Raw genomic sequence first — 25,753 nt, forward strand, 5'->3', positions numbered from 1 at the left:
GTGGCCATGAGTGACGGTGGGGTATGGCTACGTGAAGGGATGATGACATGTGTGCGGATGTGGCTGTGACTGTGTGACAGCATGGGGCACCGTGGTCGGGAGCAGAACCGTGCGAGCACACGACTGCATACACATCCATATGGCCAGGTGTAGCCTGTGTGCCTGTGGGTAGGCTGTGTGGCTGCGTGTGGCTGTGCCTGCTTTGGGTTAGGTGCCGACACCTGTGACCACGTGGACATGTGGATGGCTGCACGGCTGTGCCACGGGATGGAGGTGGGGGCTCGGCTGGGTCCGCAAGTACCTGTCTGCCTGCCTCCCCTAGGCTTGGCTCCACTCCAGTCGCGGCACTGTGGCTCAGGGCCCTCCTGTGTGTCCGGGAGCCAGGATGCAGGATCTGAGGACTGCCTCCATCCCCAACCCCCACAAGTGGCCACAAGGCAAACTCTTTTCCTGGGCTGGGCCAAGACCGGGGATCAGGGCTCAAGACCACCCCACCCCCAGGTCCTGAGAGCTGCCCAGGGCAGAAAGACGGGCCTTGTTTTCCGGCCCCCCTCAGGGCAAAGTGAGGGAGGGAACTGGAGGCAGCTGGGCCCTGCTCAGTCTGGAACATCTGCCTGGCATGTGACCGAAGCCAGCCAGCAGGCTCTGCCACCACCAGGATGCTCCCCCACACTCCCTACCGGTCCCCCAGGGCCCTGCTGAAGAGGCCCCGGTCAGCCCAGACCCATCTCAAACTCCCCCCAATACCTCAAGCCACACAGAGACAAGGAAACCGAGAGAATGGCTGTGTTTCTTTCTACACATGGGCCTGCCCCAGCCTAGAGATCTCAGGATGCCTGCAGCAGGGACCTGGCCAGTCCCAAGACTTCACATTTGGACTCTCCTCCTAGGTCCAAGCCCCTCCTGAGAAAAATGTCAGATTGCCTCCCACACCTTGAGGCCGGGAGACACGGGAAGTGCACCCCCCCACACACACACCCCTCCACCAAGGAAGGGACACAAGAGGGTCGTGCTATTCCCAGGGCAGAAAGCATGACAGGGGACTTTCCAGGCGCTGTGGGTTGAGAAAGGCATTCCCACCACTCCTCCCCAGACTGGCCTCAGAAAGGAGACTCCCCCACTGTGGTCAAGTAACCTCTGCAGAAGGCTGCCTGGAGGTCAAAGCTGCGAAGAGGTTAAGGGCGGGAAGGTCCTTGGGTGGGTTGGAAAATGAAGGAAGGAGGGCAGGGAGGAGGGAGGGGAAAATTCCACAGAAAGTCCCAAATCTGACCTAATTTTGACCCAGGGCCAGAGGCCCATTCCAGAAGTTCCTCTGAGGGTGCTCTACCCTGAACGGAGAGCCCTTGCTGCCCCTTCCCCACTGCACCTGCCATTCCTTGCCCCGCTCTCACTCCCACAAGCTCCCTGCACCCCAGGCCTCCCCTGAGGCCCCGACCCTGCCAGCCTTCCCTCCACCGAGCCCCCCTTGCCCTGAAAGAGACCGTGGTTTGACCAGCATCCCTCCTTCCCATTGATTCCTGCTCATACTGACTGGGGCACCGCCGAGGGCCCGGCTGGGAAGGACCTCTTCAGTTTCCAACACGGAAGCCACCCCAGACCTGGGCACCTGGGACTCTTCGGGGAAGGACACAGTTTCTGAGTCCCCTCCCCCTCTCCTGGACCAGGGCTTTCCTGGGGGCAAGGCTGGAGCATGTCTCCCTGGGGAGAGGAACAATGTGGGGCATGGCCTCCTACCCCTTCCTCGGGCAGCCCTCAGTCCTAAATCACAGAGTACAGCCAAACCCCAGCAAGACTTCACCCATTTGAGAGATGAGGAGAGTGAGGTCTAGGAGGCGTGAGTGTGATAGCTAGCTAGCACCTGCCACCAGCACGGTCCTCCCCCAAACATTCGAGGTTTTGTGCCCAACATGACCTCAGGGTCTAGTAGCTCCCAGGGAAACTTAGGGTTCCTTCCTTCCCCCACACTCGATCCCTGTGGGATCCAAACAAAAATGCATGCTTTTGTTATCTTAATTGCAAAAGGTTTATCAAGAAACAAGAAAGAAAAAAGATTCAAGCAGCAGGAGCCAGGAGTGGCCATGACCTCCCAAGGCAGGGCCGGCAGTGGCACCTGTCAGTTCCCCAACCCACAGCTGGCCCCCGCGCAGGCCTGGCGGGGAGGAGGAGCCCCCTGGAGGGTGTAAACACGGGTGGGAGACAGCACAGCATGACCTGGCCAGGGAGGGAGCCGGGGCTGACATCACAGTGAGGCTGGGCATGGGCGCGCGGGCCCAGGGCTTCTGGGGCAATGGGCAAGCCAGCCCGTCTTTTCCCCCTTGGTCTTCTGTGCAACAGGAAGGGTTCTGGGAGTCTCTGGGGCTGAGGACCCTAGAAGCCCGGGGCCCGAGCCTGCTCGGAATGTGGAGAGCTGTTGCTGGTGAACTCAAATATCTGGTAACTTCTGGGTGTCCTCTCCAGGAAGGTGCCACCAACATGCTGGCATCAGTGGCCTATCTCAGCACCTGGAGCCCAGGGTAAAGATGCTGCATGGTCCCCTAACCAAGGGGTAATGAAGGCTCAGCAGGTGGAAGGGCGTCAGGAGGGAGTTGGCCCGTAGCTCCTCTGGAGGGGACAAGGTGAGGCAGGGACAGGGACATGGGAGCCAGAAGATCCCTCCCCTCTGTCACGCAGTCCAGAATCTTCACTGAGGGGGCCCCAAACTTACTTGGGAAAAGTAAGGGGGGAGACATTTTCGTGTCTCCACACCCTTGCCCATGCTATTCCTCTCTTCTGAATGTCTTCCTTCCCACCTCTCATCTACTGTCCCCATTTACTGTCTCACAGGTCTTTGTCACTCTCCAAAACACTACTCAAATGTCATCTACTCTATGAAGCCTTCCCTGACCAACAGAATGAGTGGTTCTTCCTTGAAGCTCCCAGGAGGAGCCCCTTATTTACCATCAGCCATTCTGCATTGCCCTGGTCTGTTTCTGTGTCTGACCCCACCTCTACTGGGGACTCCCTGAGGGCAGGCACGTCACAGCCCCGGGGTGGGGTGGCCCCAGCCTCTGACCCGGAACTGCAGCAGGCCCTGGTGCCTGCTGAATGAACGAGGGGGCGGTAGCCAGGTGAGAAAGTACTGAAGGCTCTAGGGGAGGCTAAGACTGTGGCCTGGCCTCAAGAGCTGACCAGCAGCCCAGACCTCAGCCTAGAAGGTTCCTGACCCCACTCTCAACCCTTCTGTGCCCCTACCTCTAAGGGCTGGGCGACTTCCCCAGGGGTACCCAGGACCCCTCCAGAGTCCACCCCCACTTCCGCCTCCAGCTGGTGCAGGGAGGTCTGGAGAGCAGAGTGCACTGCAGCGACTGGGCCCTGGGGCAGGGGGGGGGGCCAGGTACACACGATCAGAGGTTGTCATACATGCGCAGCGTCTTCTCCAGCTGCTGGCCTACCCGCTGGTAGAAGAGGATCTGCTGGCGCAGGTAGTTCTGCATCATGTGCTTGAAGTCGAGCTCGCGGCGCTGGTGGAAGTGGTTCATTTCAGCCTGCAGGGCGAAGCCCACCACGCGGCAGCGCCTACGAATGCCATCGGCCTCGTCCTGTGCCATGCGGCCCTCGTCACTCATGCGCTGGCTCTCCTTCACCTTGGCGAAGGCGCCTGGCGTGGGCACAGTGGAGGAGGACAAGGGAAGTTAGGGCTCTGGTCTCCCCCATTTGCTCCCTGGACCCTCCACGAGCCCCCTCATGAGGGCTATCCACCCTCCACCTGGGGTCTCCTCCAGGATGCTCCCCAAACCCTCACCTCCATCCAGCTCATCTCCCCTCTGAACCTGGGGAGTGCCAGCAGCCCACAGCACCCGGCCTGTCACAGCCCTGATGGCTCTACAGAGTTCCAGGACAGGGCTGTCCTTACCCAACACAGGCATTGTCTCACACTGGCTCCTAATCAGCTCAGACATCACCTCCTCCAGGAAGCCTTCCCTGCACCCCCACCCCATTAGGTGTTCCCAGGACTTCCATCTGCCCCAGCTCTTACCACTCTGTGGCTACTCTGCCTGCCTTCCTCTGGTCTGTGAGCTCAGTGTCTCCGGTACCCAGGACAAGATCTAGCCCATGGGAGAACTCACTTGGTACATGTCTGCTGAGCTGATTCAACCTGTTCCCCACTGAACTACTACAACAGGCCCCGAAGGGGCTGCCACCTCAGGCCCAGACTCTGAGAGGTTCTCTGTGCACCCAAAGCTCCAGACCTTCCCTGGCTTCCCTCTGCTTGCAGATCAAAGCCCATGTCCGTTCTCCTAGCTGGGAGGCCCTCTGGGTATTGGCCCCTGCACCCACTGCACACTGGTCCCATGTTCATCAAACTCACCCTGCTCTTTCCTACCTTTGCATCTCCACTTGCTAGATCTCTACACACAATTTAAGGCCCTTCCATCAGGCTCAGGCACCACCTCCACACCAGAGCTTCCCCCAGAATGCCTCTGGACCCCCTCCAGGCTTCTCCCCACCCCCATCGCACTATTGATTCTAAAACAGCACCTCACAGGCCACCTGGAATTTTCTTTTGTGTGTGTCTGCCCACAGACAGGCCCGGCCCCTCCACACCAGCCTAAAGGGACCAGAGGAAGCCCTAGCAATAACCAGGTGACAGATGGGAGACGGGGGATGAACCTGGGCAGGGGACCCAATTTAGAAGATTTGAATGAATCAGCAACCAGTTGGTGAATGAATTCCAGCTCTGCATTAACAGGCACTTGACTAATTGTGCATCAAAGGCAGTGGGGACAGGTCCCGGGAGGAGGAGGCAGTTTGCCTGTGCCTGGCATGCACTCCTCGCAGGGCTGCAGGGAATCTACTGTGTGCAGAAGAGTAAGGCTGTGGGCAGGGTTGGCACAGAGGAAAGAACACCCCCGGGCACTTCTAAAACATCCAGGGCACACCAAGAGCATCCCGGGGGGCCTTCAAGATGTCCTCTTTCTATTCTCACTCGAGATGTCTGACACATTCAAGATCTTTTTTTTTTTTTTTTTTTTTGGTCATTCACTGTATGTCAGGCCCAGGGCTCTACATGCTGGAAATAACTCCAAAGGCCTTTAGAAGGAGCAGCACCCCTATTAGTTAGCAAGTGCATGGCTAACTGGCTAATAATGGCATCTGGGGCAGACAGACGCAAGTCTGGAGAATCTCCAGGGCCGCTCACACAGCACTCAAAAGAACTCTGCAGTCACCAGTTCCCAGCCCACTCAGTCCTTCTGCCTCCTTACTTGAGCCACCCCCTGCTTTCTGTTCCAGCCCCACTGCCCAGACCTGGGCAGCAGAAGAGGGCTCAGCCCAAGGCCTGGGATGAGGACCCGATGAGACTTCAGAGCTAAAGAGGCCCTAGACACCAGCTGCCCACCCCCCACCCCAACTCCTACCCCACTACTGTACAGAGGGAACTGAGGTCCTGACACGAAGGACTTACCTAGGGGCTCCCAGCCTCCTTCATGCCTTTCACCTGGCCCCGAGGTCCCCCTCCCCAGTGGATACTGCTTCTATTGCAGAGGGTTCATGCCCAGTCCCCACATTTGCGTGGGGGCCCCAGACGATGGACAAGGAACCTACCTGAAGAGGAGACTCTAACTAGCCTGGATTCCACCTACCTGAAAAACTCTAGGTGCAGTGAGGGTGGACCTGTATTCAAGAGGGCTTTTCTGGCCTTGGAGGAAGGAAAGGCTCCTTTTGTTGATGAGGAGACAGAGACCCAAATAGTAGAAACAAATCTATTGCAACTGCTAGGTATCCACAGGCAGGCAGGGAGGCAGGGAGGCAGGGAGCCAGGGATGGGAGACAAAAGCTGCAGGGGGGAGGGGGAGGCAGAGGTCCCACCCTGCTCTCTGTCACCTCTCCACCCTGTGACTCAGATCTGGGGCCGGGACCAGCTAACACTAACGCACCCCAGAGACAGGCTGGGAGTCAGGGCTCAGGCCTGCTACATTCCACATAGGACTCAACCTGAGAGCTGAGGGCCCGGGGCAGGAAGGTGGGGGGGGGGGGGGGAGAGAACCGGGCCATGGGGCTTCAGCTGCCTTCTCCCGCCCTTGTGAGACTGGCCCTACCCAGGCCGTGGGGGGGGGGGGGGGGGGGGGGGGGGGGGGGGGTAGAGAACCTCCTGCCCTGGCAGGTGTCCTGTAGGCTGGATCCTATGAACCAGGAAAAAAGGAGGCTGAGGCTTCAGAGGCCCAGGGTCCCAGACATATTTCCTAAGATCCTACCTTAATCTGTTTTGTCCCCACCTCTGGGAGGTAATTACCCGGCCCCCACCCAGGTCGGGGACAAGACGTCTGAGTCCTAGTCCCAGCTGTGTCACCTCCAGCAAGCCACTGCTCTTGCTGGGCTGGAGGTTTCCCAGGTGTCAAAAGGGACAGGCGGGCCCAGGTCTGATGCTGCTGATAACTGTTCTCAACGGCACACGGCTCTTGAGTCTCTAAAACTGAAAAATGGGACAATAAGGATGCCCACCCTCTCGCATAGTTGAGGTTTAAATGAACGCATCTGTCTAAAGGGCTTAGGATGGCACCAGATAAGGGCTCAAGGGGCCATGCACGAACGTGTGCGGACTGCTTCTCAGAGACAGCAACAACCAGCGGGTGGGGGCTTGTAGCAATAGGATTCTCTTTGTTTAGGGAAGCCTAGGAGCAGAAGGAGAGGGAGGCTTAGATGATAGCCCAGAACACAGAGGTCGGACCCACTCTTCCCCCAGACAGGCACTTGGTCCTGCAGGAGACATTCTACCTTGGCCAAGCTGTGAGTCCCATGGCCCCTCCATGTACGTTCTGCGGTCCCGGGCCTGCTTCCAGCCCAGCAAGGATGCCAGCTGACTTAGCAGTGCTAGAGCACCCAAGCGTCCCTGGTCCTTCCCCTTCTGGCTCACGCACCCATCCCTGGGGCAGCTCCTTACCCCACCTGTCTGGCACGGGGGGAAACAGCCTGCGCGGTACAGTCAGACGCCCCTGGGTCCCAATTCCTGCTCTGTGTATCATCCTACCTATTGCACCTCTCCTGTAAAATGGAGGACCCCACAGTAACCTCCCTGGCTTGTGGTGAGCCGTAGGACACAGCTCTGCCCCAGCGGGCTCTCAGGTAGGCACCCTGGATGGTCACTATTTCCCTTTATCCCAGGGTAACTGTTACTAGGGCTCCCTTCATCCCCCCAGACTTCCCTGGTTTCGATGGTTAATTCTACGGTTACTCTTCTCTTAGGAGACTCCTGGACGGGGCTCCAGGGACCCGGCCTGTGGGCAGACAGACTCAGCGCCAGCCAGGCTCCATGACCCATTTTACTACAGTGGACACAGAGAGGAGAAAAGGCTCTCACAGTCATCTCAGAGGCAACACTTGTTCAAACCCTGGTCTCCTGACCCCACCTGAGCCTCCCGTCTCCTTCCTTCCATGGCCTCTGCCATGCTCCTGCCAGCTTTCAGATGTCCGGACAGAATTCCCGGGACCCGAGGCCCAACTTCCCTGCTCCTTTCTCTGAGAAAGGGTTCCACCCACACAGCCAGCAACCCCTCCTCGCCCCATCCGGCTTCTGTCTCAACCAGATCCCAAGCCCCTCTCCCTAACTTGCCCAACCACAGGTCTATGAGTAGCAATGCAAAGCCCAGAAGGAGGAAGAGTAAAGCCAAATGGGCTTGGTCTATTGGGGAGGAGCCCTGAGGGTGAGGGAAGGTGTGTTAGCCTCTGCCCAAGTTGAACACACCAACCCAGAGGATGAAATACCTCTCAGAAATACCTCAAGAAGAAACTCTAAGCTCTGTCTCCCTGACCCAGAGTCAGAAAGGCCCATCTGGCTTCACTTTGGTGCAAGCCTGGGAGCTCCGGCCAGGTATGGGATTGCCTTCCTGCCCCCAGCTCTGCCCTGGGTGAGTGTCCCCAGCCGCTGCACACACAGAAACATGCCATCCAAGGAGCCGGCTGAACCAGCCTTCCCGGGCCCCAGCGCAGCAGCGAGTGTGGCTCCACTTCTGCCCAGGGAGACACCTGCCCCACTGGGCCCCGCCTGCCAGCCCTGGAGCTCAGACTCAGCTCCAAGGCATCACTCTGTTTTCAACCAGACTCTCCCCAGGAGTCTCCCCCCTCACTCCCTTGGAGGCCTGAGAGCTCACTAAGATCTACCCTCCCTTGTTTTCTAGATCAGGAACCTAAGGCCCAGAGAGGGGAAGGCACTTCTCAGGAACACACAGCAGACTGAGGACACAGCAAAAACTGTAACCCAGGGCTCATGTCTCCTGAAGCTGATAAAAGAGGAAAGGAGGAGGATAGGAATGTTGGAGATAAGGAAAAAGGGCAGAGATGGAAGGCAGGAAGAGAAAGTGAGGGGAGAAAGGAGCCCAGGACCTGGAGTTCTAGAAGCCCATCTCCCCCAGTAAAGTGGAGCAGGGCTGGCTTACTCCTGACTCTCCTGAATACTGAGGCAGAGCTCGGTGTTTGCTGTCCCCCAGGCTCCGTCCAGAGGTCTGCCTCCTGGCCCCACCCAGAGGAAAACTCAGCACCAAGCCAGGCCTGACCTCAGGGCCTAGGGGCCAGGGAGCCAGCCCCACGCCCTGCAGAAGTTCTTCCTGAGTTACCAAGCAGCCCCGGGCAGGGCCACACCTCTCTCCTGACATCTGCCCTGCCTGTGGTCCCCAGGACTCAGCCACCTGCCAGGGCAGCCCCTGACTCACTGCTCAGGCAAGAGAATCCAGGTTCAGAAAGGGGGAGTTGGATGGGCCATGTGGATAGTGCCCTGGACCCCTGGGTTCCTCCCCTAGACCAGCCCGGGTGCCCCTAGGTGACCCGGGATGAGTCACTTCCCTGGCAGTTCCTTGACAGCCCAACATGAACAGACAGGGGCCCATCCTGTCCCTCCCCCACACAGGGGGGCCATGAGAACTGAAAACACAGCTGGGCTTGGGAACTGGCCAACACGGACGTGTCCTTGGGGAGGCGCAGGAGGAAGGGACGGTCTCAGCTGGGCCAGGGACTCCCTGTGCAACCACTCTTCTAGGACACCAGCTTCTTCATCTGCAAAGCGGGGACGGGGGGCCTCCCGCACGCAGACAGGGAGCTCACAGATAGGGTATGCAGCGGGGAGAAGAGACTCCGAAGCTGCAAGGGCAAGGAGTGGAGCTTGTGGGGAGCGGGAAGGCAGGCCAAACTCTGTGCTCATGTTATCTGTGTCCCTAGCCCCCACGAGCCTGTGCACTCCTCAAGGGCAAGGCCCGGGCCTTCATCTCCGCATTCCCAGACTCAGCCTGATACCTTGACAGGGTCAGCACATAATGGATAGATGAGGGGCGCCTGGGTGGCTCAGTCAGTTAAGTGTCCGATTCGACTCAGGTCATGATCTCATAGCGTGTGGGTTCGAGCCCTGCGTCAGGCTCTGTGCTGAACTCTTGATCAGAGCCTGGAGCCTGCCTTGGATTCTGTGTCTCCTTCTCTCTGCCCCTCCCCTGCTCATGCTCTGTCTCACTCTGTCTCTCAAAAATAAATAAATGTAAAAAAATTTTTTTAAATAAAAAAATTTTTAAATGGATAGATGAGCAAATGAGACAGAAACAGAAAAAATGAGTGCACGAGCAAACAAATGGACAATAAAAGGTAAACAGCGAGCTTCATGAGGTCAGGAGCCAGAGCCTCCCAGGAACAATTATCTCCTTACACCTAGCCACAGAGCAGATGCTTGACGCATTGTTGAATGAACGGAGACAGAAAGACTAGGCCACGCTCATATCCCCAGTGCCCAGCAGAGCGCGGACTTAGCAAGGCTCTCTGGCCCACTCTAGCCCTTACCTTTCTGCAGGTGGATGATATCGGGGAAGTTGGAGAGCAGACCCTGGTAGAGGGACAGCGTGTCAAGCATCTGGAAGAGGTCGTTCTTGGGCTGCTCAGCAAACATCTCGCCAACAGCTTCATAGGTACGGCCCGTGTGAGAAATAGCGCTGTTGAGGGCGTCGGAGCTAAAGGGGGGGTCCAACTGGAAGGCATGACTGATGGCCTGGAAGGCATTGCCCAGCTTCTGGAATTCCTTGCGGAAGCCCCCCACATGCTTGCGCACCAGCTCTGATGCTACGGTGCTGAGCTGCAGGACGCTGTCGTCCATCTTCTTGCTGAAGGCCTTGAAGGTGTCCACGCGGTCCTCCACATCCTGCAGGTCCTGGTGCTCCGTGGGGATCTGGAAGGTGAGCAAGAAGCTGGCACCCACCATCTCATCCTTCTCTGCCCTGCGTTTGCCCATCTTCCACTGCTTGTCATCCAGGCAGCTGAGGAAATGCTGGAAGCCCTCATACTGGGACAGCACGGGGTGGCTTGTCATGTGGTCCATCCAGAGGATGAGCCGACGCTTCCGCTTCTCTATAAAGTCCTCCTCGAAGCGGCCTGTGGCCTGCTTCTCCGGCAGGTGGGGCACGGAGATGACAGTGAACTTGTGCAGCAGGCGGTTATAGAGCCAGTCAAAGTGTTTGTAGCGCCGGTAGACTGGTGAGCCAGCGTGGGTGGGTGTGAGCTTGTAGGAGATGTAGCTTTTGATGCCCTTGAATTTGGTCTGTTTGGTGGGGTCCTCCACTGAACAGGCAAACGGGTGGGGGTTAGCCTTCCACTGGGGGCCACGAGGGCCCATTTCAATAGAGTACGTCTCGGCAATCTTGGCCATCATGGGCACATCACCCAGGATGAAGGCCTCCACCCCAGAGCGCACAAAGCACGAGAAACGGTTGAGGTTACGCCCCACCACACTGCCACGTTTGTTAGATGCCAGGCTGTCCTGTCGCTCCAGGGGTGGTTTGGGCCGGAAGGCCATGTGCTGGCTGGGGTAGGCACCAGGGTAGGAGAGATTGAGAGGGGGGTGCCCGTTGGTGCCCAGCCCACCGGCCCGAGGCTCCTCCACCACTGTGCATCCATCGTCCCAATCATCCCAGTCATCGTCATCGTCCTCCTCGAAGCTGCCCTGGTGCGAGAGGAAGCCACCGCCGCCACCACTCCTAGAAGGATTGGCCACGCCAGAGCTGTCATACAAGCTCACCTGAGTGCCCAGAGAGCCTGGGCTGCTGGAATAGTCGGCATGGTTGGAGCTGGCACCAGAACGGATGATTTCCACATAAGAGGCAGGGAAGAGCCCTGTCTCACCGCGGCTGTTCTGGCCCTGCAGCCAGCCATCCAGCGAGGTCTCACTGAAGACGACCAGGTCCTCATCCTGCTGGATGCTGATTTCCTCCTTGTTCTCACTGCGGAAGTCATAGAGGGCTCGGCCTTTCAGCGCCATGGCTGGCCCCGTGGTAGAGAAAGAAGAGGAGAAGGTCTTGCCTAGAACTGAGGATGCACTAGCAGCTCAAGGCCTGTCGCAGCAACTCAGTCTCTCAGCACCTAAGCTGGGGTCTCAGCATCCACAGATGCTGTCCAGCCTCCCACTATCCAAAGCAATGCCCATTGCCCATTAACTGTCCTATTATTATTAGGTCTCCCAGCACACTCCTGGGATCAGGGAGGGATCACGTCCATAATCTCCCTCTCTTCCCTCGGCAGCCTCAGCTGGGGGTGTCTCTCCTTCCTCCCACTCCCAGAAGAAAAGTCAAGTGACTCCAAGAAATCAGCTCTGAGAGGGCAAGAATTTGCTTGACACTTTCCACTGGAACAATGTTCTAAAACAGAAGAGAATCCCTCGGAAACCACCGTTCCAGAAACCCCGGGCAGCCCTGGCTCCCAGCTCCTCCTGGCTCCTCCGGCCTTGGGAGGCTCTCACATTCCTCTGCAGATATGCTCCTTCCTCCTTCCTCCTCCTCCTCCTCCTGGGCCACTGGGTTTTCAAAAATCCAGAAAATCCAAGAGGGGCATGGAGAAAAGCAGCAGCCTCTTGAGTCTAGTCCAAGGGTGGATGTGTCCGGCTTCACAACGAGCCAGGCCGGGGAAAACAAGGACTGAGGCTTACACAACAGGCCGCCAACTCGTCGACCCCGGCAGCCTGGCCTAGTCTGGCCCGGTTCTGGCCCCGGCCCCCCCCACCCCCGCCCCAGGCCCCAGCCCCCAAGCCGGTTCAGGGGCCTTCTCCCCGCCTCCCAAGCGGCCAGCCCCCACCCTAGGGAAGGAGGGGGCGCGACGAGGCGCTCTGGCGACTTCTGGCCACTAGCTGAGTGGCCTCTTTTGTTTGTCTAGTTCCTCAGCAGTTTCAGAGCCTGAAGCTGACCCTGATCTGAGTCCAAGGACCTCGACCAAAGGTAATCCCCGCGGTACCCGGTCCCGGCGCGCAGGTCGTACAGACCCCCAACCCCGGCGAGCACGCACACACTCAACAGGAGTTTGGAGAGTGCGCAGCGGCGAGCAGATGGTGCGCCCGGCCGGCTCGCCGTCCGTCCTCCGCTCTGCCCCTCGGGCTCCGGCCGGCCGGTGGGCGGCGGGCTGCGCCCCCAGCCCGCCTTCGCGTCCAGCACCCGCAGCCCCTCGGCGCCGCCAGCGAGAAGCTAGCTCCAAAACAACAGGAAAAAAAAAAAGGGATTCCGGGAGGTGGCGTCCGGAGAAAGGAGGGAATAGCCGAGGTGGGGGGGGAGGTGAGGGGTGGGGAGAGAGAGGGAGGGAGGAAAAGCAGGCTGGGGAATTGGGCAAACTCCACTGCACTTCCGTGCGTCCCGGCTGGGCAGGGACCGCCCGGCTCCTCCCTCCCGCGGCCCGGGGCTCGGGAGCCGGGGCCCCCGCCTACTCCTCGCTTCTTCCCCTCTGGCGCTCGCCTGCATTCGCCGGCTCCCAGGTCGGGCTCTAGGAGGGTGACGGCAACCCGCGCACTAGGGGGCCGCGATCCCCCAAGCCCCTCGCGCGTCCGCCCTCGCGGGGAAACACCTAGCGCCCGAGGAGCTCGAGCGCCGCGCGGGGAGCGCGCCCGCCGCCGCCGCCTCCGCCTCCTCGCCTTCTGGGCTCGGTCACCCTCCTGCGTTTTCCGTGACGCAAGTGGAGGAAAACTCCGAAAGTTTGCATAGTGCGGGCGTGCGAGGAGGGCGCGGGAGCGGAGACCCGGGGTTGGGGGTCGAGAAAGAGGGCTAGGGGGGAGAGCCGCCGCCGACCCCTCCCACTCCGCTGCCCCTCCACCCGCCCTCCGGCGGAGCTGGGCCACACTGGGCCTTGGCGCAGCCTTGGGATTGTTCTCCGGAGCCCCACCACCTCCCGCCCCCCGACTCCGGCGAGACTGGGCGACCCTGGGCCTTGGCTCAGCCTAGGGATTGTTCTCCGGAGGGCCCCCCCAACTCCGGCGAGACTGGGCGACCCTGGGCCTTGGCGCAGCCCGGGGATTGTTTTCCAGAGGGGGCCCCAGAGTCAGCGGCTCCTCTCAGAAGAAACCTTAGAGGCCTGGGATACTGGCTGCCGCAGGTCCTAGTACCTTAGCCAGACAGGGCTGTCCTGGGAAGCTTCCTTAAAAGGGAAAGATAAGACCCTACATATGTAGCAACGGGGAACAAGCTTAGGCAAGACGCGGTTCTGTGATGCTTTGTGCAGCCGCGCGACTGGATTTTTCTATAGGCCATCAGCAGCGAGGAGAGAATGGTGGTCACCTAGCCTTCCAGGAAGAGGCAACGGGGATTTGACCCTTGGTGTGCCCATCTAGAACACTTTGGGCACTGACTTACAGGCACTGTGCTGGGCACTGGGGATTACAACACATGAAAGCAGTAGGTTGTGTCCTTTCTAGAGTTTACAGTCTACCCTCTTGTCCTTAATTCATCTATTCTGTGTCTGTCTCATTCATTAAATCATGCTCTCAAGAAAACATTAACTGAGTAATCAGTTCTGTATCCTGCCTCCTGGACCAGAAAGTCAAATAAGACATTGTCCTTAAATTCCAGAAGTTCAGATATGTCCAAAGTCAAATAAGACATTGTCCTCATATTCCGGAAGCTCAGATATGTCGGGACAAGTAAATAGATAACTCCCTACCCAGTGTGACAAGTGCCCTGAAATGTGCATAGGAGGGCCCCTACCCCAGCCTGGGTGGAGCAAGGATCAAGGAAGGCTTCCTGGAGGAGGAGGGTGCCTAAGGTGAGACAAAGGCTTCAGCCCCTACTTCTTTTCCTGACTGTGCCCTGGAAACTTGCCTACCCCTTCTTGCTAGACCTTCCTTCCTTCACTCTCTTTTCCGACTTGTTGCAGATTAATTGGCATAAGGTAGAGCTGTTAAATGTGGCACCTTTGGCTATTTTGAGGGGTGAGATTTGCAGGCCTCTGGCTCCAAAACCCAATTTCATTGGTGCAGTGGGTAGATCCAATTCCTTAGGCAGAGCTGGCATAAGACTTGAATAAAGGCTTATGTACAAACCCCAGGAGGCCAGGTATCAATTTTTTTTTAATTTTTATTTGTAATTGAAGTTTGGCTGACATACACTATTAGTTTCAGATGTAAACATAGTGATTCAACAATAACATACATAATCAAATGCTCACCACAGTAAGTATAGTTACCAGCACAAAAACACAACTGTCAGGCAGACTTGAATTTTTGTATCAACAGATCAAGGCAATGTGGGCCGCTCCTCACAAAGCCCAGTTACCAGAAGGTTAGCTCAGTGAATCTGGAACCCCCTTGAAGAGGGGATGGTGTGACAAGTTTTTCAGCCAAGACACATTGAGATCTTGTCCCCCACAAGAGGGCCAGCCTTGATCTTAAGGACTCAGGTCATCCTTGTCTGTCCTACAGTCAGAGAGCTGAGCTTAAGTGTGTTTCCCCCAGCTGCTTTTGGGATACCCCTTCTCTGTGATCTCTCTTTGGTTCAGACAGCCTCTCTCCAAGCTGGGCCTAAAAATAGCAACTACTTCATTAGAGCCAGACACTGTTGTAAATATTTTACCTTTATTAGCTCCCTTAATACAATCAATGGGAAATCCCAATACAGGTGGGATTTCTGCTCATCCAACTAGGATCCTAGTCTTTAGTTGGGTACCAAACACCTCAGTCACACCTTCACAGACCAACCATCCTGGATTTATTCCCACATCTTTTCCAGGTGGGTTTTTCTAACTCTGAGGGACCACCCACCCTTATTTCCCCGTTCTTGGGGGAAACTCTCTTGAACCTCACATATTTCCATCCAGTACAGGTATCTTCCATTCCCTTTCTTCTTCCAGTGACCTTCTTCAAGCCTAGGGTAATGCAGACCCCCAGGTACTAGTCTCAGGAAACTACACTTTGTGGTTTCCCTACACCCTGCCTACTCCCTTGGGACAAAGTCCCTTTATTCAGTTCTCACTTTATTCTAACTGGAGTGTGTTCTCTTTCCTGCCAGGACCCTGATTCAAGCTCAGCAAATAGCATTCATTCCCCATCCAAGCACCCAAGTTTCCTCCTTTAGGGAAACAGTCAGAAACAGTGCAGCCAGTGGTTTCCAGGCTGACCTCATTGGTGGCAGCAGGAGTACACTGGCCTACACAGTAGCAAAGCAGACAAGCGATGACGAGAGCTTGAGATAGTGCAAGGATGCTGGGCTAGGGAGAAGTCAGTCTGGGAGTTCATGGAGGTAGAACAGACTGGACTGGCCTCCAGCAAGCTGTGAATATTAAGGAAAGAGTCAACCCACATCTTCAAAAAATAGATTCTCAACTCTACTTCCCCCACCAGCTACTGCCCCATTTCTCTGCGTGCCTGAGCAAAGTTCCTCAAAATAGCCATCAGTACTAACTGCCTACAATTTCTTTCCTTCCCTTCTCTTCTTAAACCCCTTTAGGCAGTCTTTCACCCTCATACTCCACTGAAACTATTCTTGTCAAGGTCAAAGTCATTAATGACCTAATAGTTATTCTCAGTTCCCCTCTAACTCAACCAGTCAGTAGCACTGGACCAGGCTGATCACTCCATCCCCCTGGATATACTTTCCTCGCTTGCACCGTGGAGACCATACTCTCCATGTTTTCCTTCTACCTCACTGGTTCATCCTCTCCCCAATAATTCTCTTATTTATTTATTATTTATTTATTTATTTATTATTTAGAGAACAGAAGAGAGGGGGAAAGAGAGAGAGAGAGAGAGAGGGAGAGAGAGAGAATCCTAAGCAGGCTCCACACTGTTGGCACAAAGCCCGATGTGGGGCTCAAACCCACGAACTGCAAGATCATGACCTGAGCTGAAATCAAGAGTCAAATGCTCAACCACCAGAGCCACCCAGGCGCCCCTCCAATAATTCTTAAAACTAGAGTGATGGGACGCGTGGGTGGTTCAGTCAGTTAAGCGTCTGACTTGGCTCAGGTTATGATCACACGGTTCGTGTGTTAGAGCCCCATGTTGGGCTCTGTGCTGACAGCTGGCTCACAGCCTGGAGTCTGCTTCAGATCCTGTCTCCCTCTCTCTCTGACCCTCCCCTGCTCACTCTGTCTCTCTCTCTCTCTCTCAGAAATAAGTAAAACATTAAAAAAAAAAAAAAAACTAGAGTGACTACAGAAAGTGCTCCTCTTGTCTTTTCTATCATATTCATTCCTTTGATGACCTTGCCCTGGCTTGATACACCATGTATCTGCCAATAACACCTCAATTATTTATTTATTTATTTATTTAAATGTTTTATTTATTTCTAGGAGAGAGAGAGAGAGAGAGAGAGACAGCGTGAGCAGGGGAGGGTCAGAGAGAGAGGGAGTCACAGACTGAAACAGGCTCCAGGCTCTGAGCTGGCAGTCAGCACAGAGCCCGACGCGGGGCCCGAACCCACGAACCGCAAGATCATGACCTAAGCGAAAGTCGGACGCTTAACCGACTAAGCCACCCAGGCACCCCAACACCTCAATTTTTTAATCTCCAACCTAGGCCTTTCTCTAGAAGGTATCTTTCTCCTTGACATCTCCCCTGGGATGTCTAATAGACACCTCCAACCCAACATGTCAGCTCTGCCCCCCAAACCTGTTCTAGTTGGCAGCCTTCCCCATCTCCAGTGACGAGTAGCTTCTTCCACTTTCTCAGGCAAAAAATTGGAGCCATCCTCGACTCTCCTCATTCTGGGACAGTCTGTAATCAACATGGCAGCCAGAGTGGTCCATTTAAAATATGTCATATGTTGGGGCGTCTGGGTGGCTCAGTCGGTTGAGTGTCCGACTTCGGCTCAGGTCATGATCTCACAGTTCATGGGTTCGAGCCCCATGTCGGGCTCTGTGCAGACAGACAGCTCAGAGCCTGGAGCCTACTTCTGATTCTGTGTCTTCTTCTCTCTCTGACCCTCCCCTGCTCACGCTGTCTCTATCTCTCTCTCAGAAATAAATAAAACATTAAAAAATTTAAAAAAATTTTTTAAATAAATAAAATATGTCATGTCAATCCTCTGCTCAAAACCATTCAATGTCCTCATCTCACAAACATAAAAAGCAAAGTCCTTACTTAGTCCCCCTTGCCTCCCCTCCTAGCCCCAACTCTGCTCCAGCCAGGATGGCCGTGTTACTCCTCTTCTGACATGCCAGGCACATGCCTTTCTCTAGACATTTGTACTGGCTCCTCTTTCTGAAATACTCTTCCACTAGATATCCACATGGCTCAATACCTATGAAATATCACCTTCTCAGTAAGACCTATCCTGACATGCCCTATTTAAAATTACAGCCCTTCCTCACCCCAAGCTCTCCTATAGCCTGCTCAGTTTTGTTTCATAACGCTTTTATCACTTGCTAAAACATATAGTTTATGTATTGTGTTTATTGTCTGGGAGGAGGAAGTTAACCAAGAGTCCTACTGCAGACCTCCTGAGCAAGGGTTGAGGATGGAAGTAAGTGAGGCTTGGGGGAATCTGAACGGTGGGGACGCAGTGCAAACTAGGAGAAGATATTTGTTCCACACATAACAGGTTAAGGATTCATATCCATAACACATAAAGAACATCTTCAAATCAATTAGAAAAATAACCTGCATTTTTTTTCTATTGCAGATGTAACAAATTACCACAAACGTAGTGGCTTAAAGCAACACCGATTTATGATTTTACAGAAACCCAAACTGGATCTCACTGGGCTAAAATTCAAGTGTCAGCAGGGCCATGTTCCTTCATGAGGGCTCTAGGGAAAAATTCATGTCCTTGCCTTTTCCAGCTTCTAGAGGCTGCCCACAGTCCCCTGTCTTGGCTCCCTTTCATCTTCAAAACCCGCTATCACATCGCTCAGACTTCTGCTTTCATCATCCCATCTCTGCCTCTTCTGTCTTCCTCTTTGACTTATAAGAACCCTTAGGATAACATGGGACCCATCCAGATAATTGAGTATATTCTCAGCATCTCAAAAATCCTTAATTTAATCACATCTGCAAAATCAGTGTGTATACACATTACCGAGGGATCTTGTTAGATGCCGATTCTGATTCTGTAGGTCAGGAGTAAGACTGCATTTCCAACAAGCTCTTTGCTACTCCACTGGTTACACTGATTAAGAAAGTTCTCAGTGTATTTAGAGATGCATGTATGATGATAAAACTATTTTCTCTTTTTAAGCAAAAGGGGAAATAAACACAAAAATCAGAATAGATACCATTATCTCTGGTTGGAGGAGCGCCTGGAATAGGTAGATGAAATGGTCCTGATGAGGTTTTCTTAAACTAGTTTTTGGGCTCATAAGTACTCACTATACTTTGTAACTTAAATGTGTTACATATATTATTTTCCACATGTCAAGTATTAAAAGGACAGTGAAAACCATACAAAAATAAAATGATCAACGAAGAAGCTAGGTGGCGTCAAAGGCCTGGGCAAATAAAGAGGTTAGTCCCGCCGCGCTACACTCAACTGTAACTTACAGATATAACTAGCCATAACAGCGTTAAATGTATTAAGCTCAGTACTGGGTGACAGTACTGCGGGTGACAGAAGTCCACCCTATCAGGCTAATTCGTTTATGTTCAACTGAGGAGTTGGTTTTGTACTCAATATCCAAATTTCTCAGACTTGCTGGGTTTTATGAACCGCCCGTCATTCCTACTAACAGTACATATTTCAAAGGGGCTCCCGAGTAGATGCCGATTCTGTGCGTGTAAAAAAGCGGCCCGAAAATCAGCATTTTATAGGTTCGCCGGCAATCAGCTCCACTTGACAAGGAGGATCCACCCGCCCTCCTGAGGGCTACCAGGCGGTAACAAGCGACCGCAATTACCCGGCCGGTCTCCGGTCCGCCGGCTCCGGAAAACTCCCCACCACGTGGGAGGAACCCGACAATGAATTAGCACGGTAAACCCCATCAAACAGGCGCCGCGGTCACCCGTCTTCCCCAGGACTGGCTTCCTCAGCTTCTATGGGCAGACACTCCTGAGAGTCCCTAAAGGGCATCGGTCTGAATGAAAGGAAATGATTACCGCACTAGGGGAGATATTTCTGGTAACTTAATACCTCGCGGAAATTTAAAACAAAAAACAAAACCAGAAAGATCTCGCTGTGGCAGCCCCACCCCCAGCCTTCTATGGTACTTCTTTCACTCCCCGTCAGCCAACGCGAAAAGAAAAAACGCGAGACAGGGGTATGGGGCGTGGCTCTACTCTGACCAATGGAAACAGGGGGCGTGGCCTTGAGCCTTTCCTTTCATTGGCCCAGGGCCCCCAGGGTGGCCTGCTCATCGGGCTCGGAGGCGGAAGCCGGGCGCTCGCAGGTCTCCGCTCTTAGGCTCTTGCGGCACCGGGAGCCGCCATCATGGTGCGGAAGCTTAAGTTCCACGAACAGAAGCTGCTGAAGCAAGTGGACTTCCTGAACTGGGAGGTCACTGACCACAACCTACACGAGCTGCGCGTGTTGCGGCGTTATCGGTTGCAGCGGCGGGAAGACTACACGCGCTACAACCAGCTGAGCCGGGCTGTGCGCGAGCTGGCGCGGCGCCTGCGCGACCTGCCCGAGCGCGACCCTTTTCGCGTGCGCGCCACGGCCGCGCTGCTGGACAAGTTGTATGCTCTCGGCCTGGTGCCCACGCGCGGCTCGCTCGAGCTCTGCGACTTCGTCACGGCCTCGTCCTTCTGCCGCCGCCGACTGCCCACCGTGCTCCTGAAGCTGCGCATGGCGCAGCACCTCCAGGCCGCCGTGGCCTTCGTGGAGCAGGGCCACGTGCGCGTGGGCCCCGACGTGGTCACTGACCCCGCCTTCCTTGTCACGCGCAGCATGGAGGACTTTGTCACCTGGGTTGACTCGTCCAAGATCAAGCGGCACGTGCTGGAGTACAATGAGGAGCGCGATGACTTCGATCTGGAGGCCTAGCTGGTCGTCCCTGCCTTTCGTGGATGGGAAAGCTGAGGCCTGACGCTTGAGATCTGAGGGCGCTTGCCCCAAGAGTGTGTCGGCCAGTGGTTGGTTCTTAAGAACTTGGACCCTCAGCAGCAGGCCACGCACAGAGCCAAAGGGTACGGCCGTTTTCCATGAACTTTTTTTAGTCCTTGGACTATTGATAATTACATGACTGATTTAAGAAACAACGGGAAGCGGTTTTGTGCCGCACTGCGAATTATGTGCGTGAAACATTGTAGTGCGAAGGAACCTTGAGCCCCTCCTCGCCCCCTAGCTTTCCCTTTATTATTTTGTAGCGGGACAGTTTGCTTAAACCTGTTTAACTCTAGTACTTGATCTTGTTTTGTGATTAAGCTATGTACAGACGATGGAGAGTTTGGTCTCTGGTTCTCATAAAATAAGTGAGATTAGTATTTTGGGTCCCCACCCGTGCCTAAAGGAATGCTTTCCTAATGCCAATAAATGGCCCAGCTGTTTTGTAAGAGCAAATTTTTGTCTGTATGGTTTTCTTACATAGGTTCACATCTGGGCTCCTTGGCTCAAGAACCCAGGAGAAAAGAATAGGGTCGGCAGGGACCTGCCTGCGGTGAGGCCTGCCCTGGGGCTCATGTGGAGGTTGCAGGATGTTGTACAGGGCTGGGCAATTTGTCAGTTTACCAATCCCTTCCTCGGAATGAGTGTTTTGGCAGAGATCTTCCCCACAGGACTTCCTGTTGATATTCCAGCCCCAGGAAATACCATATTAGAGGGCTGAAGTGCTTGCTGTTTGCTTGCCTAAGGAAATAATCACCCTGTAGCTTGGCCATCTAGTGGTTAGAAGAGGCCCAGGAGGTTCCTGGAAACATGGTCTTCGTGGTAGGGAATTGAAGAGTAGGGAGACTACTTCTTTTTACCCAAGACTTGCATGTGGAGAATAAATAGACTGTCAAGACTGATGTCTTTTATGTATGCCTTCTACATTTACCCAGGCGCAAAGCAGCATTTGGAAGAGAAACAAGGGAAGATTGACACTAGCAAATGCCTTCTAGTATATATCAGGCACAGTAGTGAATGCATTACGTGCTTCAATATGCTTTATCCTCCCAACAGTGCTATGAAGTGGGAAATCCAGTGATCCTTTACTTTTCAGATGAGGGAACTGAGGCAGGGCTGGGTCAAATTACCCGAGATTGCATAGCCGGTAAGTGGCGGAGCTGACATCATGCTCCCTTTAAAAAACTGTCAGCATTGGCACAGGGAATGGTTTAAAGAGGATCCCTGAGTTTGAGTTTCCAAGCCAGCAGAGAAATAGCACTAGCCACCTGATTGGTCCCCAAAATGGTGCTGTATAAAGGTTTGAGCAAGGAGCGGGAACTGAGTTCCCAAAGCTTAACACCGAGGCCCTGCCTGTGCCGGGCTGCCATTTGTACTTCCCAACAGACCTGCAGGGTAGATCGTGTTATCCCTGCCTTTTCAGTTTCGGAAAGAATTGGAAAAAGGACTTGTCTAAGCCTGGGGTTCAAGTCCAGACTTGACTCTAAAGGCCATGTTTTTTTCAGTGCCATTCCTTTAGAAGTGGAAGGAGAGAGGGGGCACCTGGGTGGCTCAGTCTGGTTGAGCAGCCAACTTCGGCTCAGGTCATGATCTCAGAATCGGGGCATTGAGCCCTGCATCAGGCTCCACGCTGAGTGTGGAACCTGCTTAACATTCTATCTCTCCCTCTGCCCTTCTGTCCCGCTCTTACGCACACTCTCTCTCTCTTTAAAAAAAACAAAAAACAACAACAACAAAGACAGGAGAGAGAATCCTACACCTCAGCTCTGGGCTCTGGTGACTGGGTACAATCTCAGCACATTTGAGGAATGTCCTTAGAGCTCCCGGGATTGGGGATCTCATGGAGAGTTTGGTGCTCTAAAAGCCACCTCTGGCTCCTACCAGACAGCACAGGACAAAGCAGATAGACTAGCCCTTTGGAGTAGTTGGATCCTGCACCCGTAGCTCAAACAGACACAACTTCAAAGTTCTCTTGAAGGAAATTGGGTTCAGGACCCTGGGAATAAAATACAAGGTTCTTTAGAAAAGTCTTTGAGGGGCGCCTGGGTGGCTTAGTCAGTTAAGCGCCCGACTTTCACTTAGGTCGTGATCTCACGGTTTGTGGGTTCGAGCCCCGCGTCCGGCTCTGTGCTGACTGCCAGCTCAGAGCCTGGAGCCTATTTCGGTCTGTGACTCCCTCTCTCGCTGGCCCTCCCCTGCTCACGCTGTCTCTCTCTCTCCTAGAAATAAATAAAAATATTAAAAAAAAAAAAAAAGTCTTTTGATTCTTTGAGGGGAAGAAATGAAAGAAAAAATTTAGGAGAACCTATAACCAGAAAATTTGGGCTTAACCCTCCTCCCCCAACAAAAACCCCATGGCAGACTTAGAAAGTTCTGGAGCCAAACTACCTAGTCTGAATTGCAGCTTCTATGCTTAACTAGCTTATGTAACATTGATTATTTTACTTAGCCTCCCTGAGCTTCCGTTTTCTATATTGCAAATAGTAATATGGGGTAGGTGAAAAGAATGGGGAGTTATTGCTAAGTGGGTACAGAGTTTCTGTTTGGGGTGATGAAAAAATTTTGGAAATAACAGTGATAGTGAATACAACATGGTAAATGTAATTAACACCACAGAGTTGTAAACTTAGGAATGTTTAGGGGTGGAGCGCCTGGGTGGCTCAGTCAGTTAAGCAGCTGACTTCAGCTCAGATCATGATCTGGCGGTTCATGGGGTCGAGCCCCGTCTTGAGCCCCGCGTCGGGCTCTGTGCTGACAGCTAGCTCAGAGCCTGGGCCTGTTTCAGATTCTGTATCTCCCTCTCTCTCTGACCCTCCCCTGCTCACGCTGTCTGTCTCTCTCTCTCTCTCTCTCAGAAATAAATAAAACATTAAAAAAATTTTTTTTTTTAAAGAATGTTTAGGGGTGCCTGGGTGGCTCAGTTGGTTGAGCATCTGACTTCAGCTCAGGTCATGATCTCATGGTTTGTGAGTCCGAGCCCCGCATTGGGGTTCGACAGCTCGGAGCCTAGAGCCTGCTTCAGATTCTGTGTCTCCCTCTCTCTTTCAAAAACAAATAAACATTAAAAAAATTTTAATGTTTAAAATGGCAAATTTTTTTAAATGTTTTGTTTATTTATGAGAGACAGTGTGAGCAGGGGAGGATCAGAGCAGGAGACACAGAATCTGAAACAGGCTCCAGGCTCTGAGCTAGCTGTCAGCACAGAGCCCAGTGCGGCGCTTGAACCAATGAACCATGAGATCATGACCTGAGCCGAAGTCAGACGCTTAACCGACTGAGCCACCCTAGGCACCCCATAAAATGGCAAATATTTTTAATGTTAATTTTTTTTTTTCTTGAGAGAGCATGAGCAGGAGAGGAGCAGAAAGAGGTGGAGACAGAGGATCCAATGCTGAAAGAGAAAAAATGGCAAATTTTATGTTACACACAGTTTACCACAATATTTTTAAAGTTTTATTTACTTAAGTAATCTCTACACACAGCATGGGACTGGAACTCAAAACCCTGAGATCAAGAGTCACATGCTCTTCCAACTGAGCTGGCCAAGCACCCCCACAATTTTTAAAAAGCAGTAACAAAAGGGGGAGTGGTTAATAATAGTACTGACATTAAAAATTACAGAGAGGGGCGTTTGGCTGTAGAACAGGCAACTCAGTGTCAAGGTTATGAGTTAGAGCCCCACATTGCATGTGGCGCCTATTTAAAAAAAAAAAAAAAACCTTTAATGGGGCACCTGGGTGGCTCAGTCACTTAAGTGACCCTTGATTTTGGCTCAGCTCATGATCTTACAGTTTCATGAGTTCAAACCTGGAGTCAGGCTGTGTGCTGACTGTGCAGAGCCTGCCTGAGATTCTCCCTCTCTCTCTGCCCCTGCCCCACTCAGCTCACATACTGTCTCTGTTAAAATAAACTTAAAAAAATTTTTTTTAATTATGGAGAGGATTAAATGGTTTAATTCCTACAAAGTGCTTAAAGGAACCCTTTGAATGGGTTAAAACCTTAAAGCTTATGGTAAGGCAAAAAAAAAAAAAAAAAGACCTTAAATCTCAGCCCCTCCTTCCTTTCCCTCCCCAGGCCACAAAAGAAACTTGCAGGAAACAGCAGTGAGCTAGACTTGTTACAAAAAAGCCTAATGGATGAAAAAATGTATATACACAGTGGACAGGAGGGCAAATTGATACAGCCTCTCAGAGCGACTTTACAATATGTATCAATAACTTTAGAAACGGGTGCCTGGGTGGCTCAGTCGGTTAACTTCATGATCTTGCAGTTTGTGGGTTCGAGCCCTGCATCGAGCTATGTGTTGACAGCTAGCTCAGAGCCTGGATCCTGCTTCAGATTCTGTGTCTCCCTCTCTCTTTAATCCTCCCCTGCTCACGCTGTCTCTCTCTCTCTCTCAGAAATAAATAAAACATTAAAAAAAAAAAAAGAACTTTAGAAACATACATTATATACCCTCTGACCTAGAAATGTCATCTTCAAGAATTTAGCATAAGTAAATGATGGGTCTTTGCAAAAAAATAGCTATAGGGATCTTCATCACAGTATTTATAATAAAGAATAATAGGAAAAAATTGAAAATGTGTCCCAAGGGGACCAGTTAAATTAATGGATGTCTGCCGGGATGCCTGGGTAGCCAACTTCGCTCAGGTCATGATCTCATGGTTCATGAGTTCAAACCCTGCATTGGGCTCTCTGCTATAAGAGTGGAGCCCGCTGGGGATCCCTGCCCCCCTTCCCTTTATAAACATTATTAAAATAGTATTGGATATCCTTATGATGAAACACAACCATTAAAAATTATGGTAGCAAGATGGCCCATCCCCTCCACGTCCAGAGCAGGCCCAAGGTGCTGCTGGTCACACTAGTCCAGTGCTTGGCACAAAGCCAGCACCACCAGGACGCGGAGATCTCCCAACAACTGAGGGGGCGGAGGCTGACTCTGCAAGCAAGAGAGGGCAGAGAGAAAGAAGCAGGGGCCTAGCCCTGCTGATGACTTAAAAGTGTGACCTGGGGCGTGTCCTCCTGTTCTGGGCCTCACTACCTCTCTCTCTTTTTTTTTTTTTTTTTTTTTTTTTTTACAAATAGTTTATTGTCAAATTGGTTTCCACATAACACCCAGTGCTCATCCCCCCAAGTGCCCTCCTCCATGCCCATCCCCCACCACATCCATCAGTCCTCAGTTTTTGTCAGCATTCAAGAGTCTCTCATGGTTTGCCTCTCTCCCTCTCCCCCACCATTTCCCCCTTCTTCTCCCCCATGGTCCTCCGTCAAGTTCCTCCTAATCCTCCTATACGTGCAAACATATGCTATTTGTCCTTCTCTGCCTGACTTATTTCGCTCAGCATAACACCCTCAAGGTCCATCCATGTTGCTACACATGGCCAGATTTCATTCTTTCTCATTGCCATGTAGTATTCCATGGTATAGGTAAACCACATCTTCTTGATCCATTCGTCCATTGATGGACACTTAGGCTCTTTCCATGTTTTGGCTATTGTGGAGAGTACTGCTATGAACATTGGGGT

At 53.2% G+C, this 25,753-nt stretch overlaps 2 protein-coding genes across 2 annotated transcripts; one reads left to right on the forward strand and one right to left on the reverse strand.

Annotated features, from left to right (window-relative positions):
• Positions 1-1,431: 1,431 nt before the first annotated feature.
• On the reverse strand, positions 1,432-12,121 carry SNX33 (sorting nexin 33). Its single transcript, XM_039238252.1, has 2 exons — positions 9,793-12,121; positions 1,432-3,637 (listed from the first exon to the last, which is right to left on the reverse strand). Exons 1-2 carry the CDS (start codon positions 11,258-11,260, stop codon positions 3,384-3,386), a joined length of 1,722 nt encoding a protein of 573 aa, XP_039094183.1. The 5' UTR covers positions 11,261-12,121; the 3' UTR covers positions 1,432-3,383.
• Positions 12,122-19,515: 7,394 nt separating this feature from the next.
• On the forward strand, positions 19,516-20,681 carry IMP3 (IMP U3 small nucleolar ribonucleoprotein 3). Its single transcript, XM_039238257.1, has one exon. The coding sequence runs from the start codon at positions 19,611-19,613 to the stop codon at positions 20,163-20,165; it is 555 nt and encodes a 184-aa protein (XP_039094188.1). The 5' UTR covers positions 19,516-19,610; the 3' UTR covers positions 20,166-20,681.
• Positions 20,682-25,753: the final 5,072 nt, after the last annotated feature.

This window comes from Hyaena hyaena, unplaced genomic scaffold, assembly GCF_003009895.1.
Source record: "Hyaena hyaena isolate Hyena2069 unplaced genomic scaffold, ASM300989v1 scaffold_137, whole genome shotgun sequence".
Lineage (NCBI taxonomy): Eukaryota > Metazoa > Chordata > Mammalia > Carnivora > Hyaenidae > Hyaena > Hyaena hyaena.

Coding starts and splice junctions, on each gene's coding strand:
- SNX33 (XM_039238252.1), bottom strand. CDS start 11,260: ATGGCGCTGAAAGGCCGAGCCCTCTATGACTTCCGCAGTGAGAACAAG. Junction 3,638..9,792: donor TATCATCCACCTGCAGAAAG/GTAAGGGCTAGA, acceptor TGCCCACGCCAG/GCGCCTTCGCCAAGGTGAAG.
- IMP3 (XM_039238257.1), top strand. CDS start 19,611: ATGGTGCGGAAGCTTAAGTTCCACGAACAGAAGCTGCTGAAGCAAGTG.